This window comes from Schistocerca piceifrons, chromosome 8 (assembly GCF_021461385.2).
Source record: "Schistocerca piceifrons isolate TAMUIC-IGC-003096 chromosome 8, iqSchPice1.1, whole genome shotgun sequence".
In the NCBI taxonomy this organism is placed as follows: domain Eukaryota; kingdom Metazoa; phylum Arthropoda; class Insecta; order Orthoptera; family Acrididae; genus Schistocerca; species Schistocerca piceifrons.
This window is the reverse complement of record NC_060145.1, coordinates 404382932-404406348: the sequence shown is the minus strand read 5'-3', so window position 1 is coordinate 404406348 and position 23417 is coordinate 404382932. Positions and strand designations below refer to the sequence as shown.

General features: G+C 41.4%; 1 protein-coding gene across 1 annotated transcript in view; it reads right to left on the bottom strand.

The window, feature by feature from the left end:
- The window catches only part of LOC124712384, a 109439-nt gene extending 86435 nt beyond the window's left edge, over nt 1–23004 (bottom strand). The window contains exon 1 of the mRNA XM_047242680.1: nt 21291–23004. Coding sequence (XP_047098636.1) covers nt 21291–21776 — 486 coding nt within the window. The 5' untranslated portion in view covers nt 21777–23004. The remainder of the gene's footprint in view (nt 1–21290) is intronic.
- Nucleotides 23005–23417: the final 413 nt, after the last annotated feature.

Below are 23417 nucleotides of genomic sequence, written 5' to 3'. Positions count from 1 at the left end.
CGGATTTGTTTGCAATAAATCTTTTGAAGGCTATTGAATGTAAGGATCGGAAGCACCAATCGCTGTAGAAAACAGTATCGTGTAGCAGACAGTTATGATCAACAGCTTCACAAGACCAAAGACTGTTTCATAGCATATACGTTAAAACATGCGTTCTTCTCAAAACAGCTGTTGCTGTGTTGTCGTACGTTTTGGCTTACTCGTTTTCGAAGGGCAAATGTAGGGTTTCAGTGAAACGATTCACATATAGCTGATGGAACTAGGCACATTTCGCAAGGGCAACATGTGAACTCGCTGCACATTTTAGGCGTATCTGTTCCGTAGTAGTCTCATATTACAAGCCACAATGATCACGTTATCCAGGCTTTTGCTACTGCCTGTTTTATTCCAATGTGTTTTAATCGTTTCACTGAAATTCGATGTCGAATAAAGGAAGACCGTACGATAAAACAGGAACTTCTCGTTAGGAAAATATAACTTATGAGCACAACATATGCTGACATTGTATATAGTTTCCCAAGAAATGAGTTTTTTTAGCGAAATGATTTGGAACGAGCCGGTTTATAATGTATACATGTTAAGTGTAAACATTAATAAACACGTAATTTTTTAGTCCCAGTCATTCAGCTGTACTTTAATTTTTTTTCCCCGACTACCAGCTTCTAAACAGAAATTCGACCATGCAGTAGAAGGAGTTGTCCAAGAGACTGAGCTACTGACAGCTTTAATAGTAGATAGTGACGATTAATTTTTCCTCTTGTGCTGTAGGTATGGACATCACCATTCTTCTCAAATTGCGATGGATTATTTATGACAGATTTCATTAGTGAATATATCTATTGTGTTGGTCCAGGTAAAATGCCTCACTCTTTGAACGGTACCTTCTTCACCGCCGGCGAACAGCTCGTATTTCTCCTACTGCTCGCTTTTGAGCAGTCAGTACTTCCTTTGTAAGTGATGAGTTACCCCAGAAAATTATTGTATAAGACATTATTCAATGGAAACATGCGAAAGATGTCAGGAGTTTTCGTTTGTTTCCAAGACAAACAGTTACACGAAGACGAAAGTAGCTGAATTTAATTATTCGAGAAGCTCACTAACATTCTTCTTCAAATTTTCATCAATAGGTTCAAATGGTTCAAATGGCTCTGAGCACTATGCGACTTAACTTCTGAGGTCATCAGTCGCCTAGAACTTAGAACTAATTAAACCTAACTAACCTAAGGACATCACACACATCCATGCCAGAGGCAGGATTCGAACCTGCGACCGTAGCGGTCGCTCGGTTCCAGACTGTAACGCCTAGAACCGCACGGCCACTCCGGCCGGCTCATCAATATGCATACCTAAAAATTTGGAGCAATCTACCCTATTTGTTGACTCCTGTTCGTGTGCTACGTCAATTGTTGGTATGACTCTACATGTCGCACAGTACTAAATATAGCGTGTTTCCTCAAAATTATGGGAGAGTCCATTTTCAGAGAACAACGTAATAATTCTTTGAAAGAAACTTTAACAATCTCTTCTGCTGCTGTTTCTGTAATGAGATTTCCTACAGCAGTAGTATTCGAAAAGTACCTATTCTGCTTGAATGTTAAGTGGAAGGTGATTGACAAATATAAGTAGTAGGAGTGGACACAAAATAGAACTCTGTGGACTCTTTGTGATTTCTTCTCAGTCACTAAAATTTTTTACTCTACCAACATTGTTTGAGCTACTCAGCACAACGTTTTGCGTTCTTTTTGTTAAAGACGGCGCAAATCAATTATGTGTAACACCATCAAACGCATAATTTTTACGGTTTTCTGAGTTGGGACGCGATCCACGCAACCATGCGCTATTGAATGATCATAAAAAATACCAGTTGGCAGTATTTTAATATTTAAGGCAGCTTTCAAACATTTAGTGAACACAAATGCTTAGCTTTTGGATAAATGACCTGATGGTGGATAGCACAGATACTTTTTCACATTTGAAAATCCTGTCTTTCGTATTTAGTTGTTCTGACTGGAAGGAATGCCTTTTTAAAGGCGCAAATTCCCCTCTGAATCACTGGCTGTCACGATGAAGCCTGCTTTAACTGAAACAGACAACGTAACAATGCTGCGATTTTTGTACGTCACCAAAATTTTAAGCTGGTAAACATCTCCGCTTTTGTGATTGCCACTGCCGTTCAGCGGTACTAGTAGATTGTAACAGAATACTGTATTTATTTTAGCGAACTTGCTATCCATAATTCTCGATTAGCCGCGGGAACAAGCATTATGACGACGATACTACAGTATGTTAAACAAAGTCAAATGGATTTCTAACAGGAAAGGTGAGCCACGTCATATGCCGACGACGGAATTTCCACGAGCGTAGACATTGACTATTTATGGTCTGAGACATGCCGTAGCTCAATTAACGTTAGAACTAGCCTACTGTTGGTACTTGAACTGGGCGTAATTGTTATACTCGCGATATTTTCGAGCTCCATGTTATTTACTAATACCATTTCTCCGATTCCAATGTCTTCATACGATATGTTACGAGGGTATATAGAATAATGTGAAAAAGTGCAAAAAATGTGAGATTTGCTATCATTCTTAGATCTGCGAGGGGAAATTACTTTTCATATCCTTTTCGTTGATTTGATTCAGATCGTAATACAGTTAAAGACGTTTTAGTTAGCAAACATTTAAATGCGCTGATGCTGCAATGAAGGAAGACACCACCTGGGTCCCTTTCGTATGTTTATTCGGGTCACCGGTTTAACCGTAGTGACAAGTCATCTTCGGATACAAACCTAACTACCGTGAATTTCAGTTCATCGTAAGTATGAAACCTAACAAACTAATCCAGACGGTGTGTCTCTCTCTTCAACATTCTACATAAATTCATAGTTTTTAGAAACATTCTCTTTTCATTTACTGTATTCAGTGAAGAAATCTTCAGAACTAACATACGGTTTAAAAGGTAAAAATGTCACCACTCGAAATCTGTTTTGAAAACCACGATGGTTTTCATGGATGCTCGTCTTGGAAGGCATATTATCTTGCAGTTCGGCCGGCCGCAGTGGTTTCACGGCTCTAGGCGCTCAGTCTGGAACCGCGGGACTGCTACGGTCGCAGGTTCGAATCCTGCTTCGGGCATGGATGTGTGTGATGTCCTTAGGTTAGTTAGGTTTAAGTAGTTCTAAATTCTAGGGGACTGATGACCACAGATGTTAAGTCCCATAGTACTCAAGAGCCATTTGAACCATTTTCTCGCAGTTCCTGTCCTGCACACATTATTTTTTAACCGGTGACAAACATTCGCTGCTAAATATTCTCTGTTACAGAGTAGAAATTCATCTCTCTATGTATGTGTAAAGTGACAATCGTATAACCATTACACTTCTAAAAATTTCATTAGGTTATCTAAAAGCAGTGGATGTCAACTAACAGTGGTTGGAGGCAATTACACAACTGTATCTGTGCTTTAACGTCGTGGCTATACTCGCGATAAAGTTTTGAGGTTAGTCAGACCCAAGCAGATGAGCTGCCTTTGATTTCATGCTGACGTCACTTTTCACGGTCTGCTCTCTTGTTTACGTCACATCCGGTTCCATTCACCCCACGTAACCTACACAGCTTCACGTCACTGACCTTATGATCGGTAGTCTGTGATGAGCACTTACTTTATACAATAAGCTACGTTAATGAAGACTAACGAACATACCTATGCCCCCACCCCGTCACCCCTTCCACCAAATTCTAATTTAGAATGCGTCACTAAATGCCCTTCAGTGTTGTGTATGGTGTTGAAGATAAACCACTGGCAGATGGTACACGACGTTCAGCCCCCCCCCCCCCCCCCCAGACAAACGTTATTCGAATATTCCACAACGCCCACATCAGTTTAAGGAAACAATATCTTACATTACGGAATGAATTAGAGTTATTATTGATTTGTAAACTTAACCTGTTCAGAACACAACTTTTTTGTTACAGGACAACCTCTCAACTCCGTATTAGTCTGGCGACTTCAACGCAGGGGTAGCACACGAACTCTCAAGCATTATGGCTCGAAAATGCCAGACTATGAAGGAACATGCATATTTGTGGATGCGATTTAACTTCTTCAGCTAGAAGGAGATTCGTGTAAAATGATGTGACTAATACAGGGTGAAAATTATTGAACTATGTGAGAAAAATGTAAATTAATTACAAACTACGGCGTACACACACTTTTTTCAGCAGGTAAATGTCACTACAGACATTAAGAGTTAGGTTATGACAAGTTCGATATATATGTATCGTTTGGACCCCGCGACTTCGATGGGCAATCATTCTTGGAAATTACCCATTTTGTTATTACCGTAATGGTATAGTATAGTAATAATAAGAATTACTAGCGAATACTATTCTGTCTTGAACGCAAAGATAGTATGTTAACGTGTGAACATAGGACCTTTGGTTTCCGGACCGTGTCTTAACATAGCGGCGGCACAAACCGCAGACTGCAGCGCGGCCAGATCCGTGACTGCAGTGGCCGGCCGACCGCCATTTCTCTGAGTCAGCTGCCTGGCCGCTGTGCCGCTGCCTTTCTCTTGCCCTTGCCGAGCCGCAGACACCAGTGCGCATGCGCCGGCCAACCGTGCATTGCGTCAGGAGCGGCGTTTTCGTGCAGCGAGCTGGGAGCGCCGCCGCTTTCGTCATTTATCTCCGCACGACCACTCGATCTTTCTCTTCTCGTGGCCTAAGGAACACGCCACTCGTCCCCGCCGTATTTGTCCGCGTTCGTCGCTCACTAGGGTGGTTACCATAGTGAGCGGGCAATAACCATCGTTCACTGTTCTCGCTTTAGGTTTTACTTGTCCAGAAGTGTGATCGAACGTGGTAAGAGCACAGACAGGCCGGTCATATAAACACGTTGATAATTGAAATGTCCTCAATATTTTTTTTCAGGCTGATATCAATGAATCGTGCCGGTTGTAGAATCTTATTACAAGCAACAGATCACGAACTATTCCACGCCTATGTCTACATCTACACTGACTAAGCCACTTTAGAGTGTGACGCAGAGGTCGCTTATCGTCAGATAACATGTGCTTAGGATCTTGCCAAATGCTTTGGTTAACATGAAAGCAGTTTAGTAGCAGGCAGTTTTATCCAAGCTTCATGCTACTGAAAATGTTTTTCGTGTGTAGCAAAGCTCTCCACTGGATCTTAAGCACCTTTCACCCAAGATGGTAAGCGGACGAAATCGATAGTGACTAAACATTACTTAACAGCAGCTGATGTTTACCATATTCCTTAAAAGTACAAGGGCGCACTGAAAAGTAATGCCTCCGAATTTTTTATGCGCAAACTCTGGAAAGCCGGCCGCTGTGACCCAGCGGTTCTAGGCGCTTCAGTCTGGAACCGCGCTGCTGCTACGGTCGCAGGTTCGACTTCTGCCTCGAGCATGAATGTGTGTGATGTCCTTAGGTTAGATAGGTTTAAGTAGTTCTAAGTTCTAGGGGACTGATGACCTCAGATGTTAAGTCCCATAAGTCTTAAGGGGGGTAGGACGTCAAACGGGCCGACTTGGAGCAGGAGAGGCATCTCAGGACATTTTAATTTCCTGTGTCTATACTTTTACAAATAAATTCATAAAACTTTGTCAGCATCACCAGGAAGGATTCACACTCATTGCAGTGGAAGTTCGAAAACATAACAAAATAAATTTTTTACGTGCGAAATTTAATCATTTTTTCCACTTACTAATGACTGCATTTGTTGCTATAGGTACACTTTTCTTCATAAGTTAGATTCTTCGATGAATTTTGCACAGCATACATACCATGCTCACAGGTGTATGAAACTCTAGAATTTATTTAATTTATGAAAAAACGAATGAACTGTTATATTTTGAACTTCATGTTTAGAAAAAACACAAATTTTATAGTTAATTAACCCAATTTTTACCACAGCTTTTAATAGATTTGGAAAATTCTAGAGTTTCATACACCTTTAAGTATGGTTTGTATGCTGTGCAAAATTCATCGAAGAATCTCTCTTACTTATGAAGAAATGTGTACCTATAGCAAAAAATGCTGACATTAGTAAGTGAAAAAAATGATAAAATTTCACACGTAAAAAAAATTACTTCGTTATGTATTAGAACTTCCACTGCTATGATTGTAAATTCTGAATCGTTCCTGGTCATGCTGACAAAGTTTTATGAGTTTATTTGTAAAAGTATAGACAGTGAAAATTGAAATGTCTTGTGGTGCCTCTCCTGCTCCAAGTCGGCCCGTTTGACGTCCTACCCCCCTTAAAGATTTATACATAAGACAAACATTATTAACATTCCACGTTCTTATTCCTTATGTCTACATATTTGCAGCCTTCTGCCTCTAGGGGTCTCCTAATTGTAGTATATAACAGGGCAGTGTTTAACGTAACTATGTCTGCGTGTGGGAAATAGAGTGCTGTCAGTAAGTTTCGGATTCGAAGAGTTCGTCCACACTTGGAGCGCTCTCTCCTTCTGTACGACAATGTCAGACGACTCGAGGCCTCCGCGACATCTGCAACAATCCGACGCTTTGGATAAGCTGTCATCGGTCATCCTCCATACAGTCTGGGCTTGGCCCCATCCGATTTTCATCTTTCCTCAGAACCTGAAGAACACGCCCGACGACATCACTTTGATAGTGATGAAGCAGTGCGGAGATGACACTGAGGCTCCGTCAAACAAAGTCAGACATTCCACAGTGACGGCATCAACAAACTGGTCTCTCTTTTTGGAGAAATGCGTTCGTCGTCATGTTGACTACGTTGGGAAATAACTGTGAAGAGGCGAAGAATAAAGATGTAGACTGTTAATAAAGGTAGTTTTATTTAAAAAGCGTTAAGAATTTTCACGCAAAAAATTCGTGGGAATGATTTTTCAGCTCGCTCTCCCATTAACACGTGTAGTATTATTTCGGTGTAAATGAGGTGTTGTAATGAAACTTGGCATAATTGATACGCGAGTTTAATTTTGCTCGTGCGTAATTGTTAGCGTATTGAATTCAGTTGTTGATCGTTTAAGATTTTTTACCAAGAGCGTTAGACTCGAAAATGTCGCCGTATAAGGCCTTTGAGAACGAATCCATTGTTTTTAATGCGTGAAACAGGACAGCAACGTGAAGAGATTCACAGACGTGTGTAAATGTTGGGTTGAGAATATGAGAACGTTCACTTTGAAGTGTGAGACAGGGAAGTTTTTGAGAAAAAGACAGTAATGAATGGTGCGGCGATTGTTTGGAACAGATATACAACAATGACGACACTTGTGTTCCAGTCTCTTCAAATAATAGGCAACTTTTTAGGCAGGGAATCTCCACGAAGGCAAACATAAACTGGTCTCACTGGACTTCTGAAAAGTACACACAACAGGAATTAGTACGTTTGCATTTGTTTCAACATACACCTAGAAAGACTGATCAGCATACTTTTGTAGTCCTATGAATTACTGTATTGAAAATAAAACCATTGTGATGAAAAAAAAAAAACACTGTGATTGTGAGACAACTCTATCAGGAGTAGAGGAGAGGACGGAGATGGAAAGATGGTTCGTAAAGATGTCTGAAACGCCTCGACAACTTGTTTACCAAACTTGGCACCATTACTAACAAAGGAAGAAAAAAAATGCATGGAAGTGAAACACACTTAGCTCCCCACAGAATATGGGGATAACTAGACAACACTGGGTGTTCCGAAGAAATTTTTATAAACACATTCTTACAGCTTTATACTTTATTTCCACTTCGTGCCGTATTTATGAGTGTGGGTAAAGAAGTCACGGGTCTAGGATCATACATGCCTTTCCTAGACTCCCCATCACTTCCAGAGAGAGATCTCGGAAGAGGTCTTAGACAAAGCTTTTGAATGTTTATGCTGAGAAACTAACAGACAAAGCACTAGAAGAAAGTAGTAGCAGAAGGAGGCATAAAGATAACTGTGCAGATAGCCGAGCGCGTTAAAGCATCCACTTCCGGGACATGGGGACGCACAGAGGCCCCGGATCGAATCCGCCTAGCAGAATGACGTTAGTAGAGGTCATGCGGTTTTCCACATCTACCTCGGTAAATACAGGGCTGCTTCTGCTGTCCCGCCACAAAGACACGAAGTGCTAACATTCTGTAACTGGCTCGATAAACGCCACATAACACGAAGGTAGGAAGGGAAAAATAAGAAACTATGCAGATGATTGTAGACTTGAAGGTTTCACCTAAAAACACTGAAAGGGAACACCTTAGATAAAGTTAAACTTACTCAGAAACTTTTGGGTGACACTGACTGTAATCTGTGTGGAGGAAATAATCAGAGTATCTATCGGTAAAAGAGATTTTGTTAAAGTGAATCTTGTATTGACAGCAAGAAAAAGTTCGTATAGAATTAAGAAAGAGATCTGCTTCTTCTTCTGGAGTGTGTTATCATGTGGTAGAGAATCATGGACAGTCAGAATGAAAGACGAACAATATTTGAACAGTTTTTACATCTGATTGTAGAGAAAAATGCTAAAAGTGTAACGAAGTGGCGGAATAATGAATTAAGAATAGCAGAGAAAAGAAATTCAATGGAAATGATAAAAATGAGGAAAACATTTTGATGGGGAGTATTACTCCGAGGAAATTGCCTGTAACAGTTCTATTGAAGGAAAGATTGCAACGAAAAGAGAGAGGGGAGAGAGAGAGAGAGAGTGAGAGAGAGAGAATCGAATGCAGGATGAGTAAAAAAAGAACGAAGCAATAGATTAAAGAACAAGCACAGGCTAAAGTGATGCGGACGTCGTGTCGATACCTGTCGTAAGACAGATGTATCAGAGAGGAAGAAAACGAGATGTAACGCCCTTCTACAGGGTAGGCCAAATAAAAGTAGCCCAGAGAACAGAGTTCCAGGGAACAAAGAAACTCAGTAGAGGAAAGGAAATACGGTACTAACCTGACTATGGCAGATCTACTCATCTCTTGTCACTTTTGGGCCCTGGTCAGCAAGTTGCTGAAGGCAGATCGTAGCTGAACCACTGGAATTGCTGTAGTCTCATCCAACATGTTGCGCTTCAGTTCCTGAAGACTGTGAGGGTTATTGCGACACACCTTAGACTTGAGGGCTCCTCACATAAAGTAATTGCACTGTAACAGATCGGGTGAGCTATGTGGCCAGCTAGATCCGCGACCAGACTGACCTTTGTTAACAACTCTGTCAGTTGTGACTATTACGTAAATGTGCTCCAAGGTTCGGCCGACTGTATGCACAGTTACTCCAACCTGTTGGAAGTAGCTATAGAGCTTTTCCTCCTCCGCTAATGTTGCCACGGATTCACTCGCCCGAGCCACTTTTATTTGCCCCATCCTGTACATCATAGGCCACAATAGCAACAGATGAACAAGAAATGACAGAGCGACTACTTTACAGAACTTTACAAAGCACTCCTTTTGTGCCCCTTCTCCGTATCTGCAAGGAACTTACCATTCCTTTGATTTGATGTTGATACAGTAAGCAAAAAGGTCGAAGTGTTGAGTAACTTGAAATCTGCACCACAAGACTACGGTGAAATAGACACGTATAGCGCGAAAACTTGTAGGGCTGCAAGAGACGTTGTTTGCTCGTCAGCAGTACTCGGCGCTATTTGCACGTGACGGGCGTGACTCGCACCTCAATAGGAATGCTGCCTCGACTGGAGGCTCCTGTTGGGCACAGTGAGCAGGGCATTATGAAAGCAGCACCGCAAACCAAGAGTTCTTACAGAGGTCAGCACACGGTGGGAACAGTGCATTGGTCATTTACACACACTGTTCCTAAAGTAATAGCCCTCATCACAGGTTTGAGTGCTTCCATAGTATCTTCACATCACAGACAAGAATCCGGATTCGATTTGCAGAGCAATACTCGATTTGCCATTTAATCAAGGCCAGTTCTTGTTAATGAAGGCAGTAAATCGCTAAATGAGTCTGTGATATTGTGGAATTTTGAAAATAAAGGACTAAATATCGATTAATATAGTTTCATTTATTACCGTGTTTCGGCTACTGCTATCATTAGGTAAAAAAACATAGGATTCTTAAAACACAGCTGCAGTAAAACCTATACCTAAATGAGAGATAGCTTTTATTGCAACTGACAATCAACTATGTTTCATGAGTTCTAAGTTTTGACCTGATGATTTCAGTACCTGAAATGTCGTAATACTTGAAAACATATATAATAAGCGATCTAGAGGGCTTTATTCTCAGTGCCACTGTCGTCAGTAGAACGGAACATATTCTATGACATAATACAGAGCTTTTTACTACTCTTCCATGATTCGTGTACTGCTTTTAATCCTCCGCGTCTACAGCCACGCCTTCATGAACGCCATGTTTCTAATATGCCGCTACTGTAGTCTACACCTCACTAAATAAAATGTGTCGAGAGTATAATCGCAGATAGTTCTCCTGGTGTCTGAGTACGGTGTACTGTACAACATTACTACCATGTTTACGTCATTTTCGGACTAATGCTTCAAATGGCTCTGAGCACTATGGGACTTAACATGTGAGGTCATCTGTCCCCTATAACTTAGAACTACTTAAACCTAACTATCCTAAGGACATCACACACATGCATGCCCGAGGCAGGATTCGAACCTGCGACCGTAGCGGTCGCGCGGTTCCAGACTGAAGCGCCTAGAACCGCTCGTCCACACGGCCGGCTTGCAGACTAATAATTACAGCTATTACAAGTGGTAACGTTTTTAGATTGGGTAGTACCCCCAAGTAAATGTGACAAGAGCTAGCCATTAATGTTTATTTTTACCTGGGCAGGAGGACAACTGTTAAAGCATGGATGCGTCGACTCAAAATGGTTAGTGTTTACTGACAAACGTAGTCCACTTAGTGATGCAGTTAAGAACGTGCAGGAAACATCAGGTCGTAAAGTTTATGATGTGTCTGTCGGAAGACTGTTCGAAGCAGTGAAAAAACAACCAACTCGCCGATGTACATATTAAGGTACCACACGTAAAAATATCTCCACTTAAACCCGTTACAGCGTGTGTATTGCCTCTGTGACGCAGACAGCTAACGTCTCCCTCTGCGGTGACATTACAACTACCTGCGAAGAATTTGTATTTGGAAGTGTAGGAACTCTCATCCGCAAAAAGTGTTCCTTCCGAGGACGTATTTGAAAAAACTGGACTGTCAGAAATGAAACACTGGTAGACTGACGATTTGTAATGAATGAACAATCCGGGATGGCAAACCAGAAAGCATCTCTACATCTGTGAAACGCATACCGGCTTCAGAGACATCCAACGTCAGCACCAGATGCCGCGGAGTATAGTCCACTAGCGAAGCAGATAGGCGATAAAAAAAACCTTCGTTCGACCCTTACTTGACTACTGCTCGGCCGCCTACAAAGAGGAGCAGCGTGTTTAGTCACAGATTCCTTTAGCAGCATCAGCTAGAGCGTTACGGAGATGCTCAGTGAAATCCAGTGGCAGTACGCTCCAAGAGAGGCTTTGTGCATAGCTGTTTTGCTCGCTGGTACAGTTCCGAGAGCGTACGAAACTAAAATATTTCTTCCTCTTACATATAATTCGCGACATAACTATGAAAGAAAAATTATTTTGTAGCTCACTACACGAAGGCTATCTTCCCATTCACCATGCACGTCGGAATCAGGAACGGAAAGCGAGGGTGGGGGAAAGGAGGGGGGCGAGGGTGGAAATGATAGTGGTACATGAAGTATCCTCCACCGCACACCCCAAGTGCCTTGCGAGATATATATGTAGTTATGTAGATCAGTCTTGAAAGATATTCACTATGCTGTAAGTAGAATAACAACCGCACAACGTCTACTCAGCGAATCATTTTATTTGCGAAGAAGACATCAGTAAGAAAACTGCTTCTCGCCTATCCTGAACGTGAAAGAGATTTTTACAGGAGTGTCATTTCGTTCTGTGGATCTCTATCTCTGCTGTACCAGCACAGTTACTATGCGTCATCCTACAATCCAATAAAACGTGCACTCCTAATCGCAAATGCTCCCGTTTTTGTTGTTTTCAATTTCGTTTCACTAATTTTAGTGATTACGCTTCGTAGTAACTGTATTATCAGAAAGAGCTTTAGGAAATCTACATCTACATCTACATCTACATCTATACTCCGCGAGCCACCTTACGGTGTGTGGCGGAGGGTACTTATTGTACCACTATCTGATCCCCCCTTCCCTGTTCCATTCACGAATTGTGCGTGGAAAGAACGACTGCTTGTAAGTCTCCGTATTTGCTCTAATTTCTCGGATCTTTTCGTTGTGATCATTACGCGAGATATATGTGGGCGGTAGTAATATGTTGCCCATCTCTTCCTGGAATGTGCTCTCTCGTAATTTCGATAATAAACCTCTCCGTATTGCGTAACGCCTTTCTTGAAGTGTCCGCCACTGGAGCTTGTTCAGCATCTCCGTAACGCTCTCGCGCTGACTAAATGTCCCCATGACGAATCGCGCTGCTTTTCGCTGGATCATGTCTATCTCTTCTATTAATCCAACCTGGTAAGGGTCCCATACTGATGAGCAATACTCAAGAATCGGACGAACAAGCGTTTTGTAAGCTACTTCTTTCGTCGATGAGTCACATTTTCTTAGAATCTGCGGCCGCAATGTAACTAGATCCCAGATGGCAACATTAATGTACTTAATGTACAGGCTCTCAGTTCTAGCAGTCGCAAAAAAAACTCTTTGCTAAAATCAGAGCTGATTATTACTCTTATTGTTAATTTTTCAGTGAGTGGATGTTGCATTCATGAGTCAGCGAAATCCACGCGAAAAGCTACGCTTTGTCGGCGAAATCAGGTATTGAGGGGACTTAAAATAGTGAGACAGTCTCGAAGAAAGGCAGCCTTATTGTGGATATCATGGAATTTAAGAGATGTGAAGTGTTTTCCACTAATATCAAATACTTACTTACAGTTTGACCATTACCGGGGACAAATTATTCTACAAAATATCCTTAACTTTGCATCTGATAAAACGTGCATATAAATCTTTTTTATGAAGTGGTATACTATCTTGTTCCACGCCCGTGCTGTGTATATCGTTATTAGTATTTTATAACGAAAGACTATCCTAACTTCCCTTGTCTTCAAGCAAAAATTACAGCTATTTTTGATATCACGCATAAACTAATGTGTACTAGTGACATGAAAAAAGAAAAAAACTTTAAAATAGTAGGATTAGTCGAAAGCAGTAAACCAGAAACGTGCCACCCTGCAAACTAATTTCGAGCCAATTTACTTACATACTAGGTTAAGAATGACAGTACTCTCAGAAATTAGAGTGTATGCTTCTAAACTACTTTACATACATCGATAATATGTCAGATATTTCCATAAATGTTTCGATTTTGAGATATGTTGAATATTATAGCAAGAGAATCATGGTGCTATAGGAATCGACAGAAATTTATCCAGCAGGAGTGGTGCGACAAAACTCTAAAATTGTAATTTTTGATACAAATGAGTTACTCAGTTTCGTACGAAATCACAAAAAAAAAAATCTTAATATGTCGCAGAGAACTCACGTGCATTAAAAGAGTGTGCGAATACTGTAACTGAAGATTGCACAAGTGGGCAAGTGACCCCTCTTGTACCACCCTCACCCTTGCGGACGCTTATAAGCACCACAATACTATTTAGCTGTTACCGTCGTAAAAGTGTTGTTTATTGTTTACGATATCAACTCTCGAACTCAGTTCTCCAGAATGTTATCTGTGAGGACGTTTAAAAGAGCAAATACACGCAAACGGCACAGAGATGTTTAATCAGCTTATCACAGAAGTCCGTGATAGTATTTGACATTATTTGAGAGTCGTTTACACCGTACGATGGTTCATCATCCGACAGCTAAATGCATAAATAGAAGCAGTAGAAGAGTGTTTTCGACATGTGATACCAGTTTAGGACAGTTTATCAAGTCATAATAAAGCATCACCAGTTTCTATGAGCCAAGAATATTGTAAGGTACGGTAAATTTGTTACCATTTCAAGAACTGGTTTCAAAGCTCTAGTGTGTTACTTTAATGATCCTATTAGAGGTGGGAAAAATTATGTTGCAGAAAGTAATTTCGTTTCTCTGGACAGTAGCTCTATATGGAAGTGAAATGTATACTATGACCTTTACAAGCGAATAGTAATTTTGAAATGTAGAGCAACAAAAGCATGCTGGGATTAGGTGGGTGTACAAGATAGCCAGTGTAGATATACTGATTAGTGTCAACAAGAAACTAGTTTTAAGCTACTCCTTATTAACCGAAGGGATATGTTAATAGAACACATTCACAAGAATCAAGAAACAGTTAATGTAATTATGAATGGAAATGTGGGGGGAGGGGGAATGTACGGTTAAAATTTTAGAGGGAGCTGAAAGCTTGCCAACAGCAATTACTTTCAAATTACTGTAGGTTTTAGTAGCTGAATCAAGGAACAGTTAATTTAATTATGAATGGAAACATGTGGGGGGGGGAGGGGCGGAGGGGGGAATGTTCGGTTAAAATTTTAGAGGGAGCTGAAAGCTTGCTAACAGCAATTACTTTCAAATGATTGTAGGTTTCAGCAGCTGATAGGGATGATGTGACTTACACAGAACAGAATGGAGAGCTTCAGCAAACCAGGCTTCGGACTAAACGCAACAACAATATTGGTTCCTAGTGTACAATTTATCAGGATGTAATAAGTAACTACACTAGCTCAACAACTGTGAACAGTGACTATCTTTTACTGGGCTGGGTTGACAGTCACATCAAACTTGTTTGACATACACCAAGTCTTCCATTTTTGAAATAATTTATATTCGTTTGCAACATCGACGTTTGGCTATTTTCTGGTAGGACACCGAAAATGTCATGATTTATTGCGTTTCGGAATTTACAAACATTTACTACGTGAACATGTCGTCACACAATGCGTCTCCAATAGTCACTGAATACAACATTTTTGGCACCCTTGCCGTAAATAACAGCAAACTAACGAACAATTTTATGCCGTGATATCAACTGACGCTGTTAACGCAACATATCAAACGTTATATTTTATGTTGCAAAAAGTGATATACATTTTTTGGTTGTAGAAAATCTTCCATTAATTATTGTGCCAAAAATTTTATTGGACGTCAACTTTGTTTATATTTCTAATGTTGTGACTGGTTTCGGTTCCGTCGGACCATCTGTTCAGACAAGAAAAATAAAATGACGAAGCACCACATAACCCAAGACACAAAAAGCTGCTATTACACAATACGTACAATCAAATGGACCAGGACGTACCCGAACATGTCGGCTACAACCCTGTCCTGTATATCGCCATATGCAACGGACCCGGTCCGCCAGGTCATATGGACCGAGTTTACGTCATATAGATGCTATGAATTGCTGTTTTACGATGCCGCATACATGTTGCTGTTAGTACGCCTAAGTATCTCTACATTTGGTTTTAGATATGATGTAACGACAGTGTTGTCGATTTTAGGTCACATAAGCGCCAGTTTTTTTTTTTTTTTTCATTTTTCTGATCTCCACAAATCTGAAGATGGTTCTATGGAACATAAACTGCGTAAGGCATTAGGAATATATGTTACTTGTGTGCAGAACAAAATTTATTATTTTATGAGGCTGTGCTGACATATGGTTAATCACGAAATTTTCGCGATGTTGCACTTCAGAATGGTCAGTTAAAGGCAATGACTTTATGTCTTTTAAACAACTATGAAATGTCCGTTTCTCAGCGTTCCTTCAATAATAAAACAGAAACTATCCGACATACAAGCTTTCTAGGTGTGCTTTCACGTCATATTGTAAAATAACTGTCACTGAATTAAATCGACATTTTAGATACTGTTGTAGTGCATTCCTCTTAGCCTACTTGTGTACTTGACGTCGGTGGCCAATCAACAGACATAGAGAAATGGCACCGCAACCGTAACGTCAGTTTTTTTAATGACTGTTCTTACACAATATAACTCCGTATCATACCTAGAAAATGTCGTCTATGCGTTTGTTTCAACTGGTAAGATGAGACTGTTCAGGCTCTCTCTTCCTTTTAACAAGATATCCTTAATGGTTCAACACTACGTATTGGACATTACAACAGTAATATTTATGGGACAGTCAAATGAAAACGAAACAGATGGAAAAAAGTAAGTAAACTGTTTGTTTTTGAAAAGTAATCACAGTAGCTGTTAAATACATTTATCCCACTGTGAGACAAGACGATCTGTGCCTTCATGGAAAAACGTTTCCGGTTCCATAATTGTATGAAGGATGCACCTCTTTGATCGAAGGCAATCGACGGCCACAAATGTGTTTCTTCAGAGCTTCAAAAATATGGAAAATATGGGAAAGACCCGTCTCTTTCTGTATTACTGCCTCTTAATTAATGATAATGATATTAACATACAGGATGTCCCAGGAGGAATTACCAATAGTCATAGATATGATAGGAACGGTCGTTCGAAGCGAAAGTCTGGTAGACATGTGCTGTAAAACGCATACCTTAAGAGCCATGATCACTTCTTCATCTTCGATTACAACCTTCTTCTACTGCAAGCTCTTTCCATATTTTGGGAGGAGGTAGTACGTAACAAAACAAGAGAAAATAATAAACATGGGCTATTAAATACATACCTTAAGAACTATGAGGACTTGTTCAGCAGAAGAGACGTGTTCCACAGTAGCGAAGATGAACAAGTAGTCATTAGCTCTTAATTTACGCATTTTGGAACCCATAATTACTATATATTTTTGCTTCGAATGATCGTTCCTCTCATATCCCTGAATACTAACCATCGCTCTAGGAACACTTTGTATAGTAATGAAAATATGGAATTTAAGAAACGTCACTCTTATTACCATTTTGTGAAGCAACCTCGCCAGCAGTTTCCCGCCGAATGTGAGTAATGACACCTAACAGATATGCGCAGTAATAGTACACAAAGAATCAGTGTATAGAAACGTCGACTGCGAGTAATAATAAGGTTACAGATGAGACGCAAGTAGGAATAAATAAGATGCACGTTAAAGGGTGGATTATTTCACAGTTGAATGACTGAAACTGAGTAGGATATGGAGCAAGATTTAGTGTTATGCAAACGTACCCAGTCTGGTATTGCAGTCATGGAGTAATAATAGGTATTTTATGTGTGAGCAGGAGAATTATTGAGGACACCAGTGACTAAAAAACTGATGAAGAAAATAGAGTACATGAAAATCACATCTCCTAACCAGTCGTATCCCGCCTAACTCGGCAATGGAAGGACTGATGTCATGAAACAATAGAATGTTGCATATTTATCTTACGCAAGCATTTCTTGCTAGCTCCAGTCGTCTGTAGTCTTCACTATTTGTACCATTTTCAGCTACAAAACAGTCGTCAAGTTAGGGCAGGATTAAAGACTAAACTAATTTTGCTTTCATTTCAAGTGGAAGCAGTTTTTTCTAAATTTTTGGATTGCGTGAATGCTTGAAAGAGATTTTCTGGATGCTGCAACAATTTGTTTTTCTCAATCTAAATGCTCGTCGAAGGCTATGCTGATAGAGGTGTTGGATAACTTAGCATATAAGTGGTAGTTACAATAATGAAACACAGATGAAATATCATTGTCATACAGCGAGAAAAGCGACCAAAGACTGAATACTGAGATCCCCGGAGAACACATGTTCTGACAGTTAGTTACATGTTCTATAGATCATTTGAACGATTCTTTTATCGAAATGTTGTGGCACCAGCCTGTTTGCAGGATATATACACATGGGTAGTATTAACATTAATGAACACACTATTTTTAGTGCTACTCATGCAACTCCACTTAAAAAATTATTTTTTAATAGGCAACAAACTTTTAAGTAGAAATTCGTCGATCAGTAGAAGGATCTGTCCAGGGGAAATGATTTCAGGTTAGATTTAAAACTTATTTTGCTATTTGCCAACAATTTATGTTATAGGGCAAAGGATCAAACGTTTTTGCTGCTGCATATTGAACACCTTTGTGAGCCAATGACAGCTTTTTCCCCCTAGTGTTGTAGTTGAGGTCATCACTGTTGTTCTCAAATTGTGGTATAATATTCGTAACGAATTTCATTAGTGAATGTATGTATTGAGATGGTGCAGTTGAAATGCCTAACTCATTGAAGAGGTATCTACATGGCTACCACAGATAGAGTCCAGATTTTATTCTTACTGCTTTTTGCGGTCAACACTTTTTTTCTATGTGATGAGTTACTGAAAAAAATCATTATTAACCACTTCTGTAGCTTTCTCTTTAAAAGAATTTATTACAACAATAGTATCGTCTACAGAGAGTACCTGTTATGCTTGTTGGACGTCAAGTGGTAGGTGATTCACAAACATAAGAAACAGCGATGGACCCAAAATTGAACGCTGTGGGACTCCACTTTTCATTTCTCCCAAGTTACTAAAATTTCTACCTTTGGATTATTCAGGACAAGATTTTTTCATGCTGTTTGTTAAGTGGAATTTAGACCAGTTGTGTGTAAATCAATCAATTTCATACAACAAGATTTTGAGGTTACTGACAAACCACAGTGTTGCCCTATTTGAGTGATTCACACCGAAATCAACAGTATTTAATGCCTTGCTGAAACCAAGCTGTGTTAAAATGGTCGCCTCACGCTTGTGGCACAACTAATGTCGTCAGTTGCTTTGATTGATACTTTTGCGTGCTTAAGACAGGAGTGACGTCCTATCTACTGAGAGTAATCCAACAAATGGACCAAGACTCCAAAAGCGCCGTCGCCAGGAACGAGACTGTTAAAAGTAGGCCTACAAGGACGCAGTCTGTCTCCGATACTTTTTAATATATATGTTGATATGTTGAGACAGTGACTAAAATAAATAGAATCTTACATTCCTACTCCTCGCATATATGTTTGACCTTCCATTTAACATTCAACAAGCAGAATTAATACTTTCTGCAGATGGTACTAGTGTTGTAATACATCCCACTATACAGAAAACAACGGAGGACACTATTAGCTATGTTTTTCAGAGAATTATTAAGTGATTCTCCGAAAACGAACTCTCCTTTAATTTTGAGGAACATGCGTAAGTGTAACTAACGAAATTACTTAATGACAATACTCTTTGTTGTTTACCAATTTCTTACAGCTGACTGCAAAGACTTTCTTCAGAAAACCATTTATGAATTAAATATGACTGCCAAGAGCTATAACTTAACAATCTCGATCCAAAAACCCAAAGTGATGGCTTTTAAACGTAAAGACCCGGTCCCAAGCAAAGTTGTCTTATACGACCAGGAAGCAGAGACAGTCATAGAATTCAACTTCTTGGGATGCACCATTTCTTTCACAAACGAAAAAGGCACGTCAAAAAAACACCAAAAGCTTCAGTTACATTAATCGGAGCACATGCACTTGGATGTAGTGGTGAAGAAGGGAAACGGTAATGAAGTTCTACTGTACAATGGGAGCATCACCAATACTTTATGACAGTGAAACAAGGACAATGTCAACCTCAAATGAATGAAAAGAGAACTTGCTATAGACTGCCTGATATGGTAAGGAGTTCAGAAGAAAATTAGGACACAAAAGCATACATGAACTGGTCAAGGAGTATAAAAAAAAAATGAGAGATCATGTCACAACAGAGAAATGATACTGAATTCCTAAAGTAGAATTTAATTATAGAGCAACTGGCCAAAAAATCAATGGCTGGACCAAGAAAGAAGTGGAAAGATGAAATAGTAAGTAACTAACACACCAAAGGTACCAATCACGAGGAATTAACAAGTAAGAGCCTAACACATGGGAAGACAGAATATTATGTATGTCTGCAGGCTTTCGTAGCTGTTGTCATTATCATCATCTACGTAAGGATTTCGGCGTATTGGTCCGTTCCGTCTTCAAAATGGTCAACCCGTCTCTTCACAGGGCACGCTAAGATCTTTTGGTTTACATTGTTCTGTGATTTTCGAATCAGGCATATGATTTATGTTTTCTTTCCATCTTAAGTGATATTATTTTAAAGTGATAGTTACGTTTTGCGTACTCTGTTCAGCTCGATTGAAGTCATTTCTCATTTTATCCACTAAAACATAGCCACCCAATATCTAAGGAAGTTTATTTCACGTGCTTCTCTATTTTTAAGGGTCCAGGTCTCGCACCCACAGTGGAGTGCAGATATCGTCAGAACCTTACAGAACTCAGTAGAGTATCTCTGTGGACTTGCTTTCCCAACATTCTGCAAACAGTTCCACGGAAACAATTGAATATGTCTATTTTGTATTTCATTATTTGCCCCATATGCATCCTAAACAGTTAAATGTATAACTTGCTTCATGGTCTGTTTATCAACTTCGATTAAACTCGCATGGACTGGTGTCCCTAAAGTGCCACTGATTTTGTCTTCGTAATGGAAAACTTCAGATTGTATTCCATGGCTATGTTCCTTAAATTGAAAACAGCTTCTTGTAGGTCATTTTCATTCTGACTAACAGTCACTTAGTGGTCAGCAACAAGCAGCGTGCTCACATTCAAACCGATAACTCTCATTGTCCGTGCCCAAGTTTTGGGTGCGTCGTCGATATGTACACGAAAAAGGAGTGAAAAGGGAGAGCATTGTCTTAATTCCTTGGTTTACTTCAGCCATATCATGTCTGCTGCCATTATTTTTATTTGTACATGACCCTTGTACAGCTCTTGTCACTGACGGTAACATCTTCTCGGTTCTTACAACGCGTCAAGTTTCTCTTCCATTTCTTCTGAATGATCGAAGTTTCGGCCCCTCTGCTAGGATCTTCTTTAGGATCTGGTATTCACAGTCAACTAATGTGAGCGTCAGAAGACTGTGAAAAATATCACAGCAGAGGGGTCGAAACTACGATCGTCTAGTAGACATTAAAGGGGGACATTTTCAAATCGCTCTGAGCACTTTGGGACTTAACATCTGAGGTCATCAGTCTCCTAGAACTTAGAACTACTTAAACCTAACTAACCTAAGGACATCACACACATCCATGCCCGAGGCAGGATTCGAACCTGCGACCGTAGCAGTCGCGCGGTTCCGGACTGAAGCGCCTAGAACCGCTAGGCCACCGCTGCCGGCGGGAAGATGTTTCGGCGTAACAAACTAGACTTCACCTACACGAAGAAGATTAACTGGTTCTTGTTTACGGTAGGAACTAATCGTTACTAGGCAAATGTTTATGTTGAAATAGTTGTTTTGACGAGAGGAAACTTCCCTTTTATTTGTTTAACCTATTGTGGTAACTGCTGACATCAGTACTGACCTTGATGCCCGTGGTACGGCGCAATATGGCGGCGAAGAGTGGCGGGTGGCTGGGGTTGGGGGTGCGCGCGAAGGGCGAGTCGAGCGGCAGGAAGCGCGGGCTGGGCCCGCCCCCGGAGCTGCTGCTGCTCGACAGCAGGGTGCCGCCGCCCCCTCCGCCCCCCAGCGCCGCCCCCGCGCGCTCGGGCACCAGCACGTAGCGCACGGCGGCGCAGTAGTGCAGCGAGTCGATGGGGAAGAAGCGAGTCACCTTCTTGTGGTTCTCGTCGACGTTCTCGAGCAGCAGGCCGTTGCTCCAGACGCTGAGCCACGAGTCGATTCCGCGCGCGCCCAGCGCCCCCTGCTCGGGGTAGAGCTCCCGCAGCGGCTCCTGGATGCCTTGCAGGCCATCCTTGGTCACGTGCGGCACGGCCGAGCCCAGGTAGAGCACGCGGCACCGGCAGATCGGCGTCGACTCCGGGTCGTCCCCGCCCCTCGAGTTGGCCATCTCTGTTGCTTCTGCTCGTCGGTCACTTGTCACTCGATACGCATCGGCCTCGGCGACACAGATCCACTATTGTGTCGTAACGTACAGCAAGACACTACGCAAAAGCCACAAAGGCTGATTCTTGGATAGCTATTCGGTTAATAAATCTGCTTGTTGTAACCTATTCTTTGAACATCCACAGCTGCAAGCCCACTTCGGAAAAATTTCGAGTAAACTTTCCAATGGATCTGCCTCTATTCCTCCATTCCGTTCCCAATATTCCAACGTCACTCTTGTCCCGAATCCAATTACAGAACCAACTGAAATAAGTCAAACACTATACACAATACAACTAATTCAACTTTTCAAACGTCAACACAGTCTGTACGTTTCTATAGAGAACCTGGCTGTACAATGAGGTAAATTACAGTTCCTGCGGCTGTTCTGGTGCGATCACCAGCGACCTTCGAAGCCTGTGGCTCTTTCTTCTCATATGACGTCAGCAAAGAGGGTACTTGACCTTGACCCCACTCTTGGATTACTGTATAGCCGAATGAATCTACACTTCTTGATCAATAATTCTGGAGTTTATACGAATGCTGGTCTTAAAAACAGTAAAATAAAATAACACTTGTGATTTTGGCACTGTTGTTATGTCGAAAACGCACACCTTTCACTTCCACGTCACAAGTTCAGGTGATGGTAACTTCAACTCGCAGTATCCAGTTTCTTGCTTCCTGCAGACTTCCGTGTGTCGTTTTTGTAGAACTCACGAAATATTTATCTGTTTGGTTCACACGCACGGTACCACAGCGACGGCAAAACGATCGCTCAAAATGGCTGTCGGCAACGATTGTGGCACTTTCCTCGTCGATTACTTGTTCACGTCGACTTTGGCAGAGGCACTAGCTCTTCTTTGGGCGGCGTATGGCACACGGTGAGTTTTAATTGAGCGTCGCGAAGTACAGATGGGAAGACAATCACGGAGCGTTGTGAACGAGAGTCTGTGTCCAGTGCGGAACGCGGCCTAACGGAACCCGAGCGTGCAGCACCTCCGGACAGCTGGCTCCCGGCGTTGCGGCCAGCGTCGCGCCACGTTCATCGTCGCCGTGTCCACGACTTCAGCTGTAGGCCGACACCCGCGACGCTCTACGTGTGCGACGTGCCTGTGTGTGTGTGTGCTTGCGAGAGGCTGGCCAGCGCCCCGCTGCCTGGAGAAAAGTGCCGCAACCACCTCTCCGTCACGAGCCTAACCACGGACTGCGGCCGGCCGCTACCTGGGGCCTCCACCTGCCGGCGCGGACCCACTGCGCATGCGCGGCCGGCCCGCACGGTACAGTCGGCGCCAAGTTTCTGCCCACATCTTGCGGGAATTATAACATCTCACATCACCGTTTAGTTTTTGAAGGCCACGTTCAATATTTGTTGAGCAGTTTGTCAGACCTTCAACATAATGAAGTGACCTTCACACCATCAATAACGTTGTCAAAATTCGCCAACTTTGATTCCATCCGGAACTGTTATGCGCAGCGACTGTATATTGTTATCAGGAAGAATAGGACTACAGCAATCAGTCGCAATATTGCCGTACCACAGGCATCAAGGTCAGTACTGATCTCAGCAGTTACCACAATAGGTTAAATAAATATAGCGGAAGTTTCC